Here is a 21,016-nt window from a genome sequence, read left to right on the forward strand (position 1 = left end):
ACCCAATTCCCTGTGAGTCCCCCCCACACCGCGCCCCTCCCGCACAGCCCTAGCCCACCACTGCAGTCTGAGCTTGTCACAGGCTGCCCCACTCTGCTCCCTGGGTTGCTGATCCCCTACACTCACTCAGAAGCCTGGAAACATGGGTCCTTGGCATGCACTTCTGAGTCCCATCTAGGCAGTTCAAAGGTCTAATCTGGTCTAATCTTGATCGGGGGTTCTCTAGAGGCTGCTGGGGAGCTGGGTCCAGAACCACGTGGGGGTGGAGACCTTAAATTGGTGTTTGCCCTTCCCCTGGGAAGGATCGGAGGAGGTTGGAACAGATTTCTCTGTTTGCCCACTGTATCACTAAGTGGACCAAGGATCTAAACTTGTTTCCTTCTTCATCCCCTCTGACCCTGTATGCACCCCATTTGCCTCCTCCGCTTGACTCCTGCAGTTTTACCACCCATCTCACCTCCTCCTTCAAAATTACAGATCAGGTGACCTGCTGAGCCCAAATTCACGTTATGAAGGCCCTCAGTCCTCCTTTCCCTTTGTCCCTTCAACCCAGGCCCTACCAGTTTTGCATGGAGTATATAAACAAACAGGAGGAGCATGCTGGTACCAATACCAATATGTGGAAGAAAAACCTTAGAGAGGTCCAAAGACCCTACTGTGCCTGCACTACAAATTTGTCTGTGGCACATTTGATATGTTGAAGCAGGAAAAGGGATTAAGGAAATGAGTTATATGATAAGGGTAGATTCCTGCTAAACTCAGAAATAACAGCTACCAATTGTGGGGCATTTAAACTGATATCATCTCATTAATCCTCACAACAATCTGATGAAGCTGGTAATTTTTACTATCTTCATGCCAGAAGCTGCAGTTAGTAAGCAAGGAGGCAGCATTTGAACCCTGGTCTGCTCAAATCAGAGCCTAGTGCAGCCGTGGGCCGGATCCAGCCCGTTTGAAATGAATAAAACTAAAAAAAAAAAAAAAAAAAAAAAAAAAAAGACCGTACCCTTTTATGTAATGATGTTTACTTTGAATTTATATTAGTTCACACAAACACTCCATCCATGCTTTTGTTCCGGCCCTCAAGTCAAAAAGTTTGCCCACCCCTGGCTAGTGTCTAACTGCACATGGGAAGGACAATGAAGAAAGACTGGGTGAAGATTTGTAATATGAGCAACCGCCGAAAAGAAAAAAGACAAGACACTTGTAGTTATGTCCAAGTTGTAAATTTATAAACATGAATGAAATACAAATACAAGAGGTTAACCATTTTCTATAAGTGGAGTGAATAGGATGCATCAACAAAATAAAATTCCAGCATTATTTTCTTGTTGACTTATACAGGGCACCATCTGATTTCTTATTGAAATCATTCTTAGTCTTGGATTAAACAATAGTTCCTTTATGCACTTGTATTTTGAAAATGTGAACTCATATGAATTTTAGACAAGACAGATGTCAGCTTGCTGACTCCAACAGGGAGTGCCTGTCAGGAGGCAGTTCCTACCACAGACAAGGATGCCTGATGTTTTCTCTAGTCATATTTAAGTTCTCCAAACCCAGGGCATCCCATCCTGGACAATGCCAGTCCTACACTGTTAAATGCTTGCTCATTAATTCCATCTTCTATCTAAACATCTGTCTTCTATTTTTACTGGTTTTTATAATAGTGTTTATATTAATAACTATTTGGCACTTACTATATGACCAGTACCTTTTACATTATCTCTTTAATTTTCATGCTATTAGCCACATTATATAGACAAGAAAACTAGAGAGACTAAGTAAAATTTCCAAAGTCACACAGCTAGTAAACAGCAAAATTCAAACACAGGTATGTCTAATTCTGAAGCTATTGTTTAGACAACTAATCTGTTTATTTTTACTCAGTAGATGGTTTCATTCATTTGATTAGGTTAACTGTATCCTTTGACTAGCACTGAATATCATAGTGCCTGGTAAATGTATTACTGAATGGACAGGTAGTTACATTTCTAGTTGTGGGAATCCCATTATGCTTTGCTGAGATGACACCCTAGAAGTTTTCGTTCTTCAACTTCATCAGTTACCCTCATACTATTTGCTAGCGTGAGGCATTTCTCCAGAAAGCTCATATATTGCCCTGAAAACGCCATATTCTCATTTGTAGGCCTTCTGACATCATCTCTCTTGCCTGAAATGCTCTCCTTGCTCCTCTTCCAGTGTACCACATATCTTTCAAGTCTACCTCTATCTGGATACTCTTTTGCTCAACCCAGAACCTAGGTATCAAACTTGATTTTCCCAATAACTGCTTTGTTCCACTGCTATAATGTAACCAGAGGTGACAGTAAATCTTGGTAATAAATGTCCATCAGCAAGTTCTAATTAGCAGCAAAAATTAAGAGCACATTTGGGCATTGAAAATGGAAATGTAAATCTAGTGATGGGAATGGAGGGGACTTAGGAGACAGGAATTTGGGACCTTTGATCTGTGACCTGTCACAGTCAAAATTGTCTAAGCCTGTTCATGGGGCGGAGAAGGGTCTCTAACTAGTACCAAAAGATATTGGGATATTTTCTCCTAGTATCCCAGAGAGCTTTGAGAGCATTTAGGATGAGTTGCAAACTAATAGCAGTGAATCATTGGGGTGTAACAAGGAATGAAGAGCAATCAAAGAAATCGTCCCTGGTTGGTGTCTAATACCAACTTGACGTTTTGGAGTCAAACACACCTGACTTTGAACTTGCTATGTGATCCTAACAAGTTCTTTAACCTCCCTATACCTCAGTTCTGTAAAATGAAGCTAATTCCCTTGCAGAGTTGTGAGGAATAAGTTTGAATATACACATACATATATGTACATGTATGTGGGTGGGCAGATAGAAGGTAAAATTAGGTGTCCCTCAACTATTAGATTTCTTCTCTTACCTCTCCAGCATCAAGACTAAAAAAATTAACACAAACTCATATTCTATTGGACCAATTAAATATCAGCAAGCTTAAACTGGCAAGTTACTTTTTTCTAATTTTTAAAAATGTGTTTTACTAAAAAAACACACACATTCTGCCTAATTTAACTGAAACCTCAAATGATTTCCTCTTATTTTATGTACTGACACCATCCCAATTGAATAATCCTTTAATTCCTAAACATTCAGACTTTATTCCTCAAGAGTACTGTGGAAGAGCAAGTACCAGTATACAGAACAATCTACTCTTGTTATGAAATATCTGTAAGGAACTGAGTTGCAGCCAGAAAGGTGATTCCAAAATTTCCAAATGCTTCCAGCTAAGGCCTTCAGATTTTATTTGAAACAGATTTGCAGAATATCAAACACACTTTTATTCAAGCGGAAGTAAAAAGCACATTCCTAAACCAAATGCATACAAGTGATGTTTATACATTCTGGTATTTAAGGATTACTTCATCCTTTGTTTCATAATCCCTGGAAGTGACTATTAGCTTCTATACATGAGTATACACATTCCTTGACAGGGAAAAAAAAACATGCATTTCCATTTGATTTTACATTTAGATTCCTACCTTGCCCTGATTAGATCATATGCTTGCTGATGGCTAAGAGGTAAAATATACTGGTAGAACTATCCTAGAGGTTAGCCATAAAATGCTTATAGGGCAAGCAATACATTTTTATGTATTTGTTGAGGATCCCTCATGAATATTATAACTTCTGAACTATGAAGGCCTCAACTGCTGGAATGACAACTAGAATTTTAAATAACACTTGTCTTATTCACAAAATATTATGAAACTTAAGATGGAAAAATATAATAAAGTGCTTTGACATCATCTAAGAATCATAAACTGTTGCTAGGTGTTATGATGGTGATCCTGAAATCTGGAGCCAACATCTGTGATCACTTTTATCAATCAAGAAAATCATGTTCTTGTATATGGCCTATAGACTCTAGTAAAATACAAAAAAAAATGTGATAATGAATAAGTATACAAAATGCCCCCACACTTCAAATACTGTCCTAGACTGATGAGGGGATATTGAAGGTGGAAATCCAAATAGATAAGAAAACAACCTTAATGGTTAAAATTTTACCAGGAACAGAATTTCCAACTCTCTTGAAATATTCTCTCTGGAGATATTATGTAAGAACAGCAATATCTTTGTTGGTAGGTTGAGCTCTCTGCCTTATGAAGCTCTCTGATCTTTTAGTATATGTTCTTTATGTTTTGCCCTATCAAAAACAAGCCCGAGCATTTTGCTGGCCTTCAATGGAAGTATATAAAATATTTCTAAACTTAGACATGCAGAGTAGATGCTGAATGAATGTAGCTATAACACTAAGAGTCCTTATCATCTCTGTTAGTGGGCTGTGGATGCAAAACAAGGCAGCTAAAAACTTGGGCATCACTTGAAATTGTTTAGCTGTCTGTCATAAATTCAAGGAAGACAGAATCTTTCATACTCATGGGTGAACCAGGTGTGGAAATCCAATTCTTTTAAAGGAAGATGCTTTACTTTGGGAAAGAAGACACCAGAACAGTGACATCAAGTGGGGACCGCATACCTGCTGGTGAAAAGCTTAAAACTAGGAAACCATCATTTGAAGGCGCTTAAGAGAGTGGAGAAATCAACAGGAATCCAGTTGTTGTGGCTAGAAACAAACAGGAATTAGGGTCTTCAGAAAAGAGCAGGCCTAATAGTCTGTTTTGGAGAGAACCTGAGTGGAGAACAGCAGAAAAAACTAAATGAGCTCCCTTCCAGATGCTGATATGTTTTAACATTGGTGTAATTACAGTACCTTAGGGAAGCTGAGAACAATACATACCAATTTCAAGAAAAAGAAAAATGTTTATAGGCCACATTAAAATAAAAATAGCTTAAATGAATTCCATAAATAAAGTATACATAGTTACTTACAACACCTATTATATTAAAGAATGCCATGAGAAAACAGTACTGCATTCACCATGTCACTCCTCAGGCTAGACTCTTCTGCAATGAAAAAGATCGGGACTATATATTAATGATTTCATATACAAATAATCAACAATTGTCCCTTCAATATTTTGATGTTGAGTGAAGCCTGAAATATGGCAATAAATTTATTCCATTTGTGTTATATCAGATTCTGGTCTGGTGTAGATATTCTGATGATGAAAAAGACTTGAACTCCTATACTCAATGGCTTCTCTTGGGTATGGATTCTTTGATGTTGAATGAAGATTGAAATATGACTGAATCTTCACACACACACACATTTATTACATTCATAGGCTTTCTGCATGGAATGAATTTGATGCTGAAAAGGTATTTTCTTTGACTGAAGGCTTTTTCACATTCTTTACAGTAGTGGGCTTTTATTCCTGTATGAATTCTCCAATGATGACTAAGTTATGAACATAACATAAAGCATTTACCACATTCAATATATTTGTAGGTTTTCTCTGATATGGGTGTGCAGGCATCAATTAAAAGTTTAAAACTAATAGCTTTCCTACATTCATCACATTCAGAAAATTTCTCTCTGGTGTGGATTCTCCGATGATGAAAAGGTTGAGCTGACTGAAGATTTTATAACATTCAGTACTCACAATTTTTCCCTGGTGTGAACTCTCAGATATTGAATGAGGCCTGAACTTGGCTAAATGTCTTCCCACGTTCATTACATTCATAAGGTTTCTCTTTGGTATGAATTCTTTGATGTTGAACAAGTTGTGCTCTCTGAATGAGGTTCTTTTCCCATGCATCACAATCAAAGGCTTCTTCTCTGGCAAGGACTTCTCGCTGCAGGACAAGGTCTGAGCTATGATTAAAACTTTCCTCATAATCATTATACTCAGAGGATTTCTCTTTCCTGTGAATTTTGTGATGCTGAATAAGGCATGAGGTTTGACTGAAAGCTTTCCCACATTCATTACATTCATGTGGTTTCTCTCCTGTGTGAATTCTTTGATGCTGAATAAGATGGGAATTCAATCTGAAGTCTTTTCCACATTCAGTACATGTATAGGGCTTTTCTCTGAGACTAACTCCTTGATGTTTAGTAAAGTTCATCCCACATTCATATTCATAGGCTTTCTCTTCACAGTGAACCTTCTGATGTTCGACTAGGAATGAGGTATGGTAGAAGTCGCTGCCACATACAGTACACTTACAGGGCATCTCTCTGTGAATTCTCTGATGTTGAGTAAGGTGTACACTACGACTGAATACTCTTTCACAATTGCTACATTTATAAGATTTTGCTTTAGTGTGAATCCTCTTATGCTTCATTATGCCTGAGCTCTGACTAGAGGATTTATCAGATAATTCACAGGACTTCTCAGACACTTCACATTTATAGGGTTTTTCTCTAGTATGTATTCTTTTATGTCGACTAAGACTTGAGCTCTGACTGAAAGATTTTTCACATTCTTTACATTTGTAGGGTTTCTCTTTAGTATGAATTCTCTGATGTCTAGAAAGAGCTGAGCTCTGATGGAAGATTTTCTCACATGCATCACATTTATAGGATTTCTCAGTGGTGAAAATGCTCTCACATTTACTAAGGTGGGAAAGATCCATTAAGCTTTCTTTATATTCACTATTCTGAAAATCCTGTGTTAGATTTACTTGTTCATGTTTCTCAGCAGCTGAATTTTGGTTGAGGCTAATGTCATACCTATCAATGTCATCAATGTTCTGTATTCTAAGATCTCTCTGGTCTGTATCAAGGGTAGATTCCAGACTGAAGCTTTTTTCAGGTTCATTACATTCATTGTTTTCACTGGTGAAAGTTTTCTTGCTGATTGTTATTTGCCTAAACTCTCTCTCCAGGAATAAAAATTTCCTTAGTATTTCCTGAAGCCTTTCTAATCTGTCCTCAGGTTTATACACTTCTCTAGTCTCAGGAACTTGGCCGGCATCCTTTTTGAGTCTTCCTACTCTCATTTTGCATGAATGTACTTCTGAAATTTTCTGCTTAGGAATCAACAGCTTGTTCTCTTCTCTGGTTCCTCCATCTGATGCAATATATAAATAGAAAATGCAAATGTAATCTGTACCCTATGCTTAGAAAAAGAAAACTCAGAGAGGAAAAAGCTAAGTAATATAGTATCTATCAGGATTAAAGAAGTTTATTTACTCTAAAACATATGCATAAAATTTCAACAGCAGATACAAGGGCATGAAATGAAAGTGTGGTAGGTTCTAAATGGTTCAGGGTGTGGTAGAAACAGAAGATACTTTCAGCAGAGTAAGAAAATTAATTAAGGTATTTCAAAGGAGAAAATAGTTCAAGCGAATTATAGACAAGCAACTTGAATAGAGACCTACTACAACTTGTGGATGATTAGGGACAAAATAAATGCATAGAGTTCATCAAAACTGAAGGGAAGCCCTGGCCAGTGTGGCTCAGTTGGTTTGGCATCTCATGCACCAAAAGGTTGCCAGTTCCATTCATTGGTCAGGGTACATGCCCAGGTTGCCAGCTTGATCCCCAATAGGGGGTGTGCATGAGGCAGCTGATAATGTTTTGCTCTGACATGGATGTTTTGCTGTCTCCTTTCCTTTTTCTCTAAAAATCAATTAAAAAAAAAAAAAAAACTGGAGAGAAAAGGAAAGAGCTCTCCATTCTGGGATACAGACAGAGCTCTCCATTCTGATTGCCAAAGCAGCTACAACTTGGCTCAACAACAGTACTAATTCCATCTGATTGATTCTGCCTTACTCACCTGAGCAGTCATCTCTTAAGACTTCTCTATTCTTAGTTTCCAAATCAAAGACCTGTAGATCTTGTTCCAGCTGAGAGATCCCATCAGGCTTGAAAATTGGAAATCCTGCTCATAGAGAAGGAAATGGGATGTGGCAATTTATCCCCAGATACCATACCAGCCACTTTTTCTCTTAACTTATGGCTAACAGAGAAAGAAAGTAAATTCTTAGAAGACATTAGGAAGACCTGGAGTGTGAGAGTGGCAAAGATCCTCTACAAGGAACTCCTATTTGTGCTCTATGAAGAAGTATGTCAAGGAACAAGTTTATGACTTTTGAGAGCAATAGTGTTCACTTAAACATTACTCAAACAGAATTTATGCATGGGATAATTTCACAGAAATTATCATTAGCACTCCTCACCTGTTGCCTCTAGATCAATCTTGTATTAGACCTGGTCAAAATTGAGGTAATCAAAATATAACCTAGAGAAAAGTGGATAATTAAGCATCTGTTGTATGGTGACATGAACCATAGCAACAGAATCAGTGAAGGCTGAGTAACTATTCTTAGGATAAATCTTAAGAAACAATTCATTTCAATTCAAATAAGGAAACAAAGAATAATATGACACATTCTCACCCATTAGGAGCTTACACTCTTGTTTATTAAACAAACATTTATGGGATGCCCTCTCTATCCAAAGTATGTCAGGGATAAAGGGCTCAAGTCAATAAGGCCCATTCTCTCAAAGACCTTATACTCCTAACTGCAGAGACAGGTATAAACAAATAATTATAATATATAGTGAGGAAAGTGCAATAAAAGTGCATCTTCACATAAAATGGTCTTTCTCCGGCTTGCATAATGGACTGCTAGGATCTAAACTCTTTTAAAGTGAAAGTAAGAGGCAGTCTGCTTCTGAAGGGCCAGAACTATTATAGTATCAATGGGGCATTTTACACATGTTCAGCCCAGAAAGCTTCTAGTAGCACACATACAAGGTCTTAGCTCAAGCCTCTCATCTCCAAAAGCCTTTCTCTTCACTTACTGAATGTCTACAAAATTTATTTGTTCCTCTTATCCTGATATGTCACTATATAATGAAATTTACAGATTTTTTACTTGGTTTCAGGTATCATCATCCCTACCTGATTGCAGGGATCATGTAGCTTTTATCTTGCAGGGACCATGTAGCTTGTATCTTGCATTTCTTTTGATTCATTTACTTAAAAGCTACTCACTGAGTACCAATTTTGTGTCCAAGTATCAACATACAACAAATAACCAATGTTTTTAAAAGGGCATTGGACTTAGAAAATACAAACTAACAGCTGCCCTCTTGGGATTCTGTGTGAGAGTCTAAGAGCAGAGAGATCAGAACAAATATAAAAAAGATATAAATGTCTTTTATTTACTGTGTTTCTAAATTCCTACTGGGCATTAATAGAGTTCTTTTGGACATGTATTTAGTTAAGGTCCTCCATGTCAAATGAAATAGTTTTGCAAGTTAAAAAAAAATGTTAGTGTGGTATGAAGCAGCAACTATTCTGTTCAGAATTCTGATAACATAATTTGCAACTTCTACTTTTCAGATATTTATTAAGATATTTCTAAGTATTTGATAACTGAAATTTTGGTTCTTTATGTCTACACTTAAATCACATATGCACAACAAAAAAGATCATATCGATGTGGAATGAGAGGTTTGATTTTGGACTTGTGTTTAAGGTAATGTAAAAAGATATAAATGCTTAACAGGCAATTAGATATACAAGACTGAAGTTCAGAAGAAAACAGAGTTCATGATATAGACTTAAAGTCACCTGTATCATCAAAATATTATGCTATGATTTTCTAAGTAGGTGGTAGGTACAAAGTACCATACCCATGAGCTATACAAGCTTGCACTCACTTAATAGTCACCATACCTTTATGAGGTAGTCACTATTATTATACCCATTTTACAAATAGGAAAACTAAGCTTCAAAAAGGTTAATTAACTTGCCCAAGGCCACAAGTGGTTCCAGCGGTTCTCAACCTATGGGTCGCGAACAATGAAAATACATCCTGCATATCAGATATTTACATTACGATTCATAACAGTAGCAAAATTACAGTTATGAAGTAGCAACGAAAATAGTTTTATGGTTGGGGGTCACCACAACATGAGGAACTGTATTAAAGGGTCATGGCATTAGGAAGGTTGAGAACCACTGATAGGACATAAACCCAGTCTTATTTCAGAACCTGGCTTTTAAATAATCCACCAGTAAAAAAATGATTGTGAATGAAATCCATTCCTTCCTCCAAAATATGTATAGAAAGAGAACAGAAAACCAATATGTTGGTAATGGAATAAATAGTAAACATAATAAAAGAACAGAAATAATGATTGGAGAACCAGGATCCAAAAGACTTGGAATCATGAATGTTTTCATTAAAAGGGCTCTAAGAGATCTTTAGTGGCAAAGAAATAAAAAATCTCTTTATAATAAAAATCCAAACTCTAGGCACAGTCAGAGCAATATTCAATTTGAGGAAACTGAACTTGTAAAGAAATAATTTGAACTCTCCTAAAATTTTTATTTGTATTAAAAAAATTGGTCTATAGCTCATATCACTCGTCCTTTTCAAACAAACATTTGAGTAACTACCATGAGCCAGGTACTTATAAACATAATCTAACTTAATCCTTGGCACAAACCAAAAGGGAGACACTATTTTTCGTGTGTGTTTTTTTTTAATATATTTTATTGATTTCTTACAGAGAGGAAGGGAGAGGGATAGTCAGAAACATCGATGAGAGAGAGACATCGATCAGCTGCCTCCTGCACACTCCCCACTGGGTATGTGCCCACAACCAAGGTACATGCTCTTGACCGGAATCGAACCTGGGACTCTTGAGTCCACAGGCCGACTCTCTTAACCACTGAGCCAAACCGGTCAGGGCTATTTTTCATGTTTTATAGATGAAGAAAATGAGTGTGAGTTTAAATATTTGCTCAATGTATCACAGCTGATAACTGGAACACAAGTTTAATTCCACAGTTTATATTCTCTCTACTCTACCACACTAAGGGTCTCAGAAAGCATTGAGACAGGTTTTCCTGCCATTGGTCTAAATGTCTTTTCCTGCCCTGGCCAGGTAACTCAGTCAGAGAGTGGTCCGGATATGCCAAGCTTGCAAGTTCAATATCCAGTCAGGGCACATAGAAGATGCAACCAATGAATGCATAGATAAGTGAAACAACAAATCAATGTTTCTCTTTCCTTCTCTCTTTTTCTTTCTCTCTCTCTCTCTCCCCCCCTCTCTTCCTCCCTCCCTTTCGCTCTCTAAAATCAATAATAAATAAATAAATGCTTTTTCCTAAATTTAAGTCAAAACTCTATGCTTTCAAAAATAGCATTTGCTTAGATTTTTTTTGTAGCTCAAGCCTCTAATCTAAAATTACTTAATTTTTGCCTGGCTGGTGTGGCTCAGTGGTTGAGCACTATGAACCAGGAGGTCACGGTTTGATTCTTGGTCAAGGCACATGCCTGGGTTGTGGGCTCGATCCCCAGTGGGGGACATGCAGGAGGCAGCTGATCAATGATTCTCATCATTGTTTCTCTCTCTCTCTCCCCCCCTCTCTTCCTCTCTGAAATCAATAAAAATATATTTTAGAAAAATAACTTAATTTTTTATTAAAATCTTTTAATTTTTAAATTTAAACCAAAGCCATTTCTTAATTTGATTTATTTTTACTTAATCTGGTTTTTTAAAGTAACATTTAAAATATACCTCAGAATTAAAAGGTTAAGGAATAAAGCAAAAAAATAAAATATACCTCATTATTTGGTTTCCTGCCTAAGATTTAGCCATTTGGAAGTTTCATGCCTTTCTTCCTGATCCTTAAAAAATACACAAATAAAATCTCTCCTTAGCAATACTGTTCTTGTGTATCTTCTACAATAATAAAAGTTTAATATGCTCATTAGACCGGACGTTGGACAACCTTCCAGACAAAGCCGGGGCTGCTGCAAGGGAAGCCTGGGTCCCAGGTGCCAGAGGGAAGCCGGTGGCAGCAGCCAGGAGAAAGAAGGGCTACTCTTGCAAGAATTTCGTGCATCGGGCCTCTAGTATACTTATAATGGAATATATTCCTAGACAATTTTATGTCTTGAATGTGTCCTTTCTGTTCCCAAACTATACAAACGTGCCTATCTGTTCAATTTATCATAGCTATTTTTCATTGTCATCAGAGTACAGCCATGAAAATATAAAAAACACCATATGTGGTTTAACTAATTGCTTTAAGACACAAAATAGTGAAAAAGAGCATGGGTTTCATAGTCAGTTTTGATTCCAAATTACGTGAATTACTAATTTCTCTGAATCTCAGCTTCCTCAGGTATAGAGTAATATCTGCTCACAGGGTTATAGTAAGGACTAAAATACACACACACACACACACACACACACACACACACACACACTAGAGGCCTGTTGCACGAAAAGATTCGTGCAATAGGCCTTCCCTTCCCCTGGCTGCTGGCACCGGTTTTCCTCCGGCACCCGGGACCTAGGCCTTCGCTCCGGCCGGAGCCACCTTCAGTCTTCGATCCACCGCTTTGCGTCTATGTATGCAAATTAACCGCCATCTTTGTCGGCGGTTAATTTGCATATCCCGCTGATTAGCCTATGTGAGGCGTAGCGAAGGTACGGCCAATTACCATGTTTGTCTATTATTAGATAGGATTATCTAGGAACCTATTGGTTGCTTAAGAAATAGTATATAGCTGTGGCAATAAAAACATTCTATACAAAATCATTTTTGTCCTGAGGACATTAACTTCAAAAAGTTAGGGGCTATGTGCCAAACATTCCTGATTTATCAACTCACTTATCATGAACTAGAATTCTGATAAACATGTCATCTAACCAGGCACCCGCCACTCTATCCCATTGGCAATGCAATCCAGGCCTCTTTCCCAGTCTTAATTTCCAGTACTTAATCTTAATTTTAAGCACTAAGTCATATATAACATTCCTTTGGGTATGATCCTCAAGCCAGTAATTCATACATTGTTAATAGAGTATGCTTCTTTTTAGATTTGGTAATAAAAATTATGTTTTTATAAACTTTTTCGCTCTTTTACTCAATTGTTCATACTCTATATTTTTTTGTCTTGTTTATTTGTTTTTGTTAATCCTCACCCGAGGATATTTTTCCATTGATCTTTTAGAGAGAGTGGAAAAGAGAGGGAAAGACAGAGAGAAACACTGATGTGAGAGAAACATTGGTTGTCTTCCTCATGCACCCCGACCAGGGCCCAGGCCAGGCAGGAGCCTGCAACCAAGGTACGTGCCCTTGATGGGAATCAAACACGGGACCCTTTAGTCTGTAAGTCAATGCTCTATCCACTGAGCCAAACCAGAGAGGGCCATACTCTGTATATTTACTAGAATATAGTCAAAGCACTTAACCAAAGGACCAAAGTTCTGATGTCTGTGACAAATACACCTCAGAGCTACTGCCATGGGAAAAAAGATGTGAACAGGCTGCTAAGTCAGGGACTGAATTATAAGAGTCCTTATTTTATAACATCAACATTAAGCTAAGTTAATTAAATGTATAACTTTAAAATGCACATGGAATTTGCTGAACCCACAAATATGAAAGGTCTTCCCAAGGACTGTAGAAAATAATTACTAAAGAGAGGCTCCTATCACAAGAGCGAATTGAATACGAGGATTTCTTGTGTGTATTTGTGCCCAGTATGTGTATAAGTATGCATGTGTGTCCTGTGTGTATGAAGAGATGCGAGAAAATGGAACGAAATTCAGTTAACTAGCATGCTGTGCTATTAGGCTGATTAAGCTAAGAAGTTTCTTTACTCCAAAAAGTAGACAGGTTAACTATTGGAAATTATGTAGTTATTAGATAAAATTTATAGTATCTTGCAATTACATATCACTTTACAGTATACAAAATTGTTAAATATACATTCAATCTGATGCCCTGAAATAAAGAAACTGAACTCTTTTGCCTTCCCATCTCCCCTCCACCAAGGACAGCTAAGGAACACTTAATCAGAAAAGATCATATAAATGTATCAATCTTGTTTGGCAACAAATAATAAAGGGGACAAAGTCAGGACCTTGGAGGCGGCCACAGGGACTTAAAAGAAGACTAGAATGTTAAATATAAAGAAAGCCCAGGGGTCACAAGAGAGTTAAGCATCAGAAGGAGCAGGTCCTGTTCACTACAGAAAAGGAGGGGCACGCAAAAAACGTTCCACATTCTAAAATAAAATGAAAACATAATAACTGAAGAGCTGGAGTTGAACTTGTGGTTTCTCAGAACACAAGTAGATGACCACCAACCATGGCTTCTGAATGAACTCAAAATTCAGGATACAAAATGCATCTGGTGGCAACGGAGAGTTTCCTTGGCCCTTTAGAAATTTAACAAAGGTCTTTTGAGGAGCTGCAATTTTACAAAGTGGTGGCATCCTGGGAGCATCTATTCCATCAATCAAATGTAATATCTTATAATCGTGGAAAAGGAGTTTCCGAGCGGGGACGAGCAATATCGATGGGAAGCCGATACTTGGGCCATCTCTTGGAGATTCCTGCTGAAAGGACTGCAAGTGTTTCTCCAGAGAAAGCACTTGCCTGGGTATGACTCAGGGCCGGGCAGGAATTCACACTATGAATCCGGGTGGTGGGAAGACGGAGAAGTATGCCTATAAAGATCAAAGAGCCAGGAATGGAAAACACGCTAAAACCTTCCCAGTTGGCAGGCTGCCTCCCCACAGAGAAGAAGACCTCTTTAATCCTGAGTGTAATCAAGGAGACAAAGCAACAACCCTAGATGCCATCAGCATAGGCAAAGCAAAATGAGAGAGAGAAAAGAAAAACCATCATTAAATTCACACATAAATAAAAAGAACAAAAGCAGAGACGGCAACAACAAAACAAAAAAACAAAAAGAGAGAGAGAGACAGAGAGAGAGAAAGAGAGAGAGAGAGAGGAAAAGGAGCAATGCTCACATGAAGGGGGCTATCAACAACCCCCTACTGACGCTTCTCCACAGCACCACAGGTTACCTAATCTGGGCGGCCTACTGTACAACCCATATGACAAAGGAGAGACTTGGTTTAAATCTGAGACGTCTGCTGCTAGGAATGAGGTTATTAGGATGACCATCTGGGTGACTCACTGAAATGTACGCACAGTGAGTCTTGTCTTTAAATGAAGTCTCTCAAATCCTGCCTGCTTGAAGACGAATTTAGTAATCTCTCTTATAAGAGATTACTCAACAAGAAGGATTTAAGCTTATCTTTTAAAAAGGCATTTCTTCTTCCAAAGAAAATGGGAAACAGATACAAAGGCACTGAATTATCAGGAAGGAAAGTGTCTGGTTGTAGGTTGGGAGGCCCTAGAGCAGCGGTTCTCAACCTGTGGGTCGAGAACAACCTTTGGCGGTCGAACGACCCTTTCACAGGGGTCGCCTAAGACCATCCTGCATATCAGATATTTACATTATGATTCATACAGTAGCAACATTACAGTTATGAAGTAGCAACAAAAATAATTTTATGCTTGGGTCACAACATGAGGAACTGTATTTAAAAGGCCAGAAGGTTAAGAACCACTGCCCTAGAGTCTCTCTCATATAAAATAAAAATTAAATTAAGTTAAATTAAAATAAAAAAGGGAAGGTGAGAACTTAGGCAAAGCACAAGCAAGCTTCCCTTTTCTAACAGGGAACAGATACCCCATAAAAGCAGGAACCATTAACTCAGAATAAGGAGTAGAATGTCTCTCATCTTGAAACCCCCAAAGGAAAACCACTCCCAGAGGAGATGACCTTAAAGATAGAGGATTCAGAGGTTCTTAGACCTGGAATCTGAGCCAAACTCTACTTTCTCAGAGACCTCACACCTACTCAGTAAAGAAATCCCAATAGGTCAACTGAATGAATAAAAAGAAGTCCTTACCCAGTGAGACCACGTTCCCATAATTCTCTAACATCACTTCTCTGTAGAGATCCCTCTGAACAGGGTCCAGGCATCCCCATTCCTCTCGAGTAAGGTGCACAGCCACATCCTCGAATGTCACAAACTCCTGAAATAATACAGCCTGGCTGCTCTCGGGAATCAGGCCACGACAGCATCATGGCCAGAGAATGAAGGAGATGGCACAGAGTCTCCAGTGTGTATTTGTGTTGGGGAGGAGTGAAAACAGGTTAGAATCTAGGGAATACATTCCATAACCCTTTAACAGTAAGCACCCATCAAAACACCAGGGATAAAGAACAAACAGTGTTTTCCAGTGGTGTTGAGAAGATGGGAAGATGGTTTGTGTGACGTCCAGGTCTCTGAAGAGGATCAGTTCTGAAACCAGAGTCTGTTACTGAAAAAGTTCTAGGCAAGGTTTATGGATGGGGTGAGGGAAGGGACACACTCAATCAGCAGCAACAGTCCCTGAGGAAAAGAAGGTTCCTCAGCTCACCTGGTACCTGGCTGTCAGGAGTGCAGTTGCCTGGTCTCCTGGGCTTCCCTCGTGGGGAAGAGCAGGCACCTGGGGAACAGGTGGAGCTAAGGGAGGAGAAAGGAGCCAAGAGTGAGAGCAGCCCTTCCCCAGGGCTCCCTTACAGAAGAGAGCCAGTAGGACCCTTCTTCCCGTCAACATTCTAGTAAAACCAATGAACATTTATCAAGTATTGAGTGTGTCTACTCTGCTCCTTCTCAGCACTTGCATGCCCTACTTCAGAAGTTCAGACCCATGAGACGGGATTTTACGCAGTGTACCTGTTTTGCAAATGGGCAAAGCAAAGCATAAGAACTTACAGTGACTTGTCAAGAGCCATGGTTACCTAACAGACCTCTGACCCTTTCCCAGACACTGTTCTATAATCACTAAGCCTTCACCTTGTGAATGGGCACTGTCTCCGCAACTAGCGTGTAAGGCACCTAAGAACAAGGAATGGCCATTTGTTTCCTCACAATCCTTTCCACACTCCCACATGCCCCACAGCACTCTACATACACAGTGTTGCTGACACACATTATTTCACTGCAGTTGGCTACAAGTATTCCGAGATAAGATTACAGGACAAAGGAAGTACAAGACAGATCAACCTACCTATATAATACATAAAAATGTTATTGTATAATCAGTATAAGACAGGTATACATTCCGACAGGCTCAACCAAGGAATTCAATGGGTGCTTTCTTGACCAAAATTAGTCACAAACACTGCAGTTGCAACAGAATGGCCTGTGGCAAAGCACGAAAGGTCATCCAGACACTAGGTGAAGGGAAGAGGGGGAGGGACAGCCCTGAACCTAAGAGGAAATGAAAGCCAAGCAAGGATTGTGAGAGGCCATAAAAACAGCACATCCGAGAAACGGTTGTGGAGGTGGCAAATGGGATGAAGCAAAGGTGGTATAAACAAAAAGCAGCTGGAGCAGAGTGAGGGACTACCATTCTGCCTGTTAAGGGAAGACGGGCTGTCCTTAATAGAGGGCCCCGTGCCCCTCCCTCCCAGGCCTCCCTCTAGGGGCCATCTTCTGGCAGGAGTTCCTGGCCTCCCTCTCACACCAGGCCCAGAAGCCTCCCCCACGCCCGTGCTCCTGGATGTCAGTGCTCTCTCTGCCTTACCCCCAGGGAGTCCCTGTTCCATGTCCGCGTCCTGCAGGCACTCAGGCTCCGGGGACAGGCCCTCGGGCTGGGTCTCCAAACACGGAAACTGGGCCCTTGGTGATCCTGCTGCTTCCTGGACAGACAGTTCCTCCATCCCTGTTCCGGAGGGCAATGACCATCACTGTGGGGTGAGAGTAGGAGAAATGGTTTTAGTACGTTAAAATAGCCTGGAAGTTCCTATCCTGAGCACTTAACAAAGCACCTTATACACTGCAGATACTCAATAAAAAAAAAATAGTTGATAATGAAATGATTAAGCACCTAAACTAAACAACGAATTGGTGGCATTTCCAAAAAAAAAAAAAAAAAAATCAAAAAAGTTCTACTGAATAAAGATTTCCGAGGAAAGTTTAAAATAGTTGAGATTTACAAATTTCTTTCAAGGCTCAAGTCTGTACCCAGAGACATATGCTACTTAGGATTACTCGTTATTTCTTTAAGGATTGCTTGGTAAACACTCGGTCGGCCCCCTTTCAATTACTAAATAGTCTGGACTAAGAACGAAATTCCACTGTGGGGACCAGGCCCTTCGCTAACCCCGACGAGGCAGGCAGGCCTTTCCCTCAGTCCTGCCAGTCACCCCGGGAAGAGCCGCGGCCCCAGCGGGCGGGACTGGCGTCCTTCAGAGCCAAGGCCGCCGCAGGGCTCCGCGCCCCTTCCGCGACGGGGCTGTCCCCGGCCGCAGCCCTCAGGCCGGCCCTGGCGTCGGGTCGGCAGAAGGCCTCTCCCGGCGCTGCCCTCCTCCCACTGCTCCGCGGGGGGAAGCGAGGCCAGCCACAGTCACCCGGCTGACGCCGAGGCACGGCCACCGGGTCCTGACAGCAGGGTCCTCCGTCCGCGGGGCAGAGCCGGGCTGAGGAGAAACAGGCCCTCGCACCACCGGCCCGCGCGCTCCCGGGGACGGAAACCGCCGTCGGCGGGACCCGCCGCCTCCGCCTCCGCGTCCTCCCCGCGGGGGTGGAGGCTAAAACACGGGGCCGCCCCGACCGCGACCCCAGAGTGGCTTCCGGGGACTCACCCAAGTGCCACAGCGGGCCAGGCTGCCGTCCTGTCGCAGACACCTTTGCTCGCGGCCGTCCCGGCCTTAGGGGAGTCGCTCTACGCCGCTTGGAGGGCGGTGCTTCTCGGTGGCACTTCCGGAGGCGGAGTCCGGCGGCCGGCGCAGAGGGCGGGGCCCCGGATGAGGCCCCGGAGGCGGCCGGCGGGGGAGGTGTGGGGACCCCGGAGCCGGCTGCGGTGCCTCCTGCCCTCCTTCCCTGCCAGCCCGCCGGCTGCCTTTGTAGCCAGGGCACCAGTCACGGCTGTGCTGCCCCGGCTGGGAGAGCGCCCCGCAGGCCCTGCCCTGCCCAGCCAGCCCTCGAGACCACCTGGAGATGAGGAGGAGGACTTGCTTGAGTCAGCCAGTCGGGAACGAGCACACGGGCACAGAAGACTCGCTAAAGAGAGGATGGACGGCTCTGATGGTAGGAGGTACACAGAAAACCGAGGATGGGGATCTACTGAGGTGCTTGGCGGAAGTGGGGGCGTGGAGCCAATGGGAGTGGAAGAGAGAAGCTGAGAATGGGAGAGAGCCACATTCCTGGGGGGAAGACGGACTGTGCGGAGCAAGGATGGGCAGAGCACGGAGAGCTTGGACAGGGAGGCCGGAGGCCGAGCAGAAGCCCCTGAGGCAGCGGTTCTCAACCTGGGGGTCGCGACCCCTTTGGGGATCCAACGACCCTTTCACAGGGGTGGCCTAAGACCATCGGAAAACACATATATAATTACATATTGTTTTGGTGATTAATCACTATGCTTTAATTATGTTCAGTTTGTAACAATGAAAATACATCCTGCATATCAGATATTTACATGACGGTTCATAATGAAGTATGGTGCAATCATTTCAGGTAGAAACTGTAGTTTAACTCTAACCCTGCTGTTTGGTTTCTGTACTTACTTTCTTGCTAAAATAATAGAAAAGTTATTTTAATTTTCTGAATTATATAAATCACCCCATTCGATTAAATACCCTATTGATTGTAATGTGAAATCCCATTGGTTGTGGTCATACTGGTCTTAGAAAGCACATTTTCCTTTACCTGGGAAGGACAGCACAATTATCCCAAGGTCAGAGGGCTCCAGTTAACGTGTCCCTGTTGACTCAGTGTTCCGGGGACCCAAAAACTGTCATTGAGATTAACATGCTTAAGTCTGCTTCTGTAAACTGCTTTTTTGCAAACCAGGTTCCTCATTCCAAACCTTGAGATGTAATCAATACCTTTGTGATCTTTGCCTGTATAAATCTGGTGTTGGGGCTGGGGTGGGCACTATGAGATCTGGAGAGCGAAATGCCCCCTCATAGTCCTGGATTTGCAATAAATGTGACTCTTTAGTTCGACTTCTTGAGGCGTCCTTGTGTGATTCGCGGGGTACATTACAACAATAACAGTAGCAAAATTACAGTTATGAAGTAGCAACGAAAATAATTTTATGGTTGGGGGGTCACCACAACATGAGGAACTGTATGAAAGAGTCGCGGCATTAGGAAGGTTGAGAACCACTGCCCTAAGGTATTATGATTCCATGGATTCGTAGAGAATGTGATGTCTTGTGAAACTAGATCTGCTAGGGACTGGCATGTCTCTTAAAGAATAATTTTAAAAAGTGATTTGGAAGGGATTTAGGTAGTGCTGCTTTGTTTAAGCTCACAAATCAAACGTCATCCTTTAATGCTATTTCACATCAAATTAAATAAGAACAAAAGTATGGCATTGTATATCTTTTTAAACAAAAATATCAGCCTCAGAGATTCTGATACACCCTCCCTTTATTTCCTCCTTGAGTATCAATGGCATCAATCCCTAACAAAGAGTGGTAAGAAACAATAGCTACTACTTGGCTTCTGAGCAAAATTTTCTTTCCATGGTTCCTCAGATGATGCAGATGGAAACAACCAACTCATAAATTTTGTGATTTTAGTGTAAACTATATAGCTTTAAAGAAAATGTATGAGCACTTTAGTAATTTTTCCTTTATACCCACTATTGCACTAGGCATGGATCAATACAAAAGAAGTAGAATATCACACTAGAATTGATACATGCTCTAAAAATCTGACTACTTTGTCAGCACTAGCACCATCATCTGTGAGCTTACAGGATGCCTTATCCATTGGACATACCTTAAACTAAGGAACCTATTTTATAGTCAAGGAGGTGTGACAATGAGCTTGTAACCACAGAATTAATGGTTCTTACTCATTATTCAGAAATAGCCTGATAGAACTGTGGAAAGACATGTATTGAAGACACAGCTAAATTGCTAATATAAGATGCAGTACCTTACCTAGTTGGGTATATAGTATATGCATTGATACGCACTGAACCAATTACCTATATATATGGTATTGTGTCTCTAATAGAAAGACTACATGAGTACAGGAACCAAGGGGTCAAAACAGTAGTGGCACCCAGTAGTCCATTTGTGGAATTTGGGCTTCCTATCTCCAAACCTAGAGTCTCCTGGGTTATGGTCCAGATTCTCTAAAGAACATTTCTTTTAGGAGATACATTGTGTCCCACTGAACTGGAAACAGAATACCACCAGGCCACTTCGGGTTCCTGGTGCCAGTAGATCATTACGCAAAGAATGGAGTTATTATACTTGTCCCCAAAGTCCTTG

The 21,016-nt window shown here is 40.8% G+C and overlaps 1 protein-coding gene across 6 annotated transcripts; it reads right to left on the minus strand.

The window, feature by feature from the left end:
- Positions 1 to 1,210: 1,210 nt before the first annotated feature.
- ZNF655 (zinc finger protein 655) lies at positions 1,211 to 19,663 on the minus strand. 6 transcript variants are annotated; one of them, XM_059691741.1, is made up of 7 exons: positions 18,372 to 19,640; positions 17,312 to 17,474; positions 16,160 to 16,245; positions 15,646 to 15,772; positions 8,080 to 14,388; positions 7,677 to 7,781; positions 1,211 to 4,956 (listed from the first exon to the last, which is right to left on the minus strand). In XM_059691741.1, exons 2-5 carry the CDS (start codon positions 17,445 to 17,447, stop codon positions 14,192 to 14,194), a joined length of 546 nt encoding a protein of 181 aa, XP_059547724.1. In that variant the 5' UTR covers positions 17,448 to 17,474; positions 18,372 to 19,640; the 3' UTR covers positions 1,211 to 4,956; positions 7,677 to 7,781; positions 8,080 to 14,191. The 6 variants fall into 6 exon arrangements, with proteins under 6 accessions (XP_059547724.1, XP_059547719.1, XP_059547721.1 ...); XM_059691740.1 differs by lacking the exon at positions 1,211 to 4,956 and having other exon boundaries at positions 7,064 to 7,781; XM_059691736.1 differs by lacking the exons at positions 8,080 to 14,388; positions 15,646 to 15,772; positions 16,160 to 16,245 and having other exon boundaries at positions 1,211 to 6,965; positions 18,372 to 19,663.
- Positions 19,664 to 21,016: the final 1,353 nt, after the last annotated feature.

The sequence above is a fragment of the Myotis daubentonii genome, chromosome 4 (assembly GCF_963259705.1).
Source record: "Myotis daubentonii chromosome 4, mMyoDau2.1, whole genome shotgun sequence".
NCBI classification, from domain to species: Eukaryota; Metazoa; Chordata; class Mammalia; order Chiroptera; family Vespertilionidae; genus Myotis; species Myotis daubentonii.

Excerpts from the sequence above, each read along its gene's own strand:
- ZNF655 (XM_059691736.1), bottom strand. The coding sequence starts at position 17,447 with ATGGAGGAACTGTCTGTCCAGGAAGCAGCAGGATCACCAAGGGCCCAG. Across the intron at positions 7,782-17,311 it reads GGAACAGGGACTCCCTGGGG|GATTTCCAATTTTCAAGCCT; the intron begins GTAAGGCAGAGA and ends CTCTATGAGCAG. Across the intron at positions 6,966-7,676 it reads CTTAAGAGATGACTGCTCAG|ATGGAGGAACCAGAGAAGAG; the intron begins GTGAGTAAGGCA and ends ATATTGCATCAG.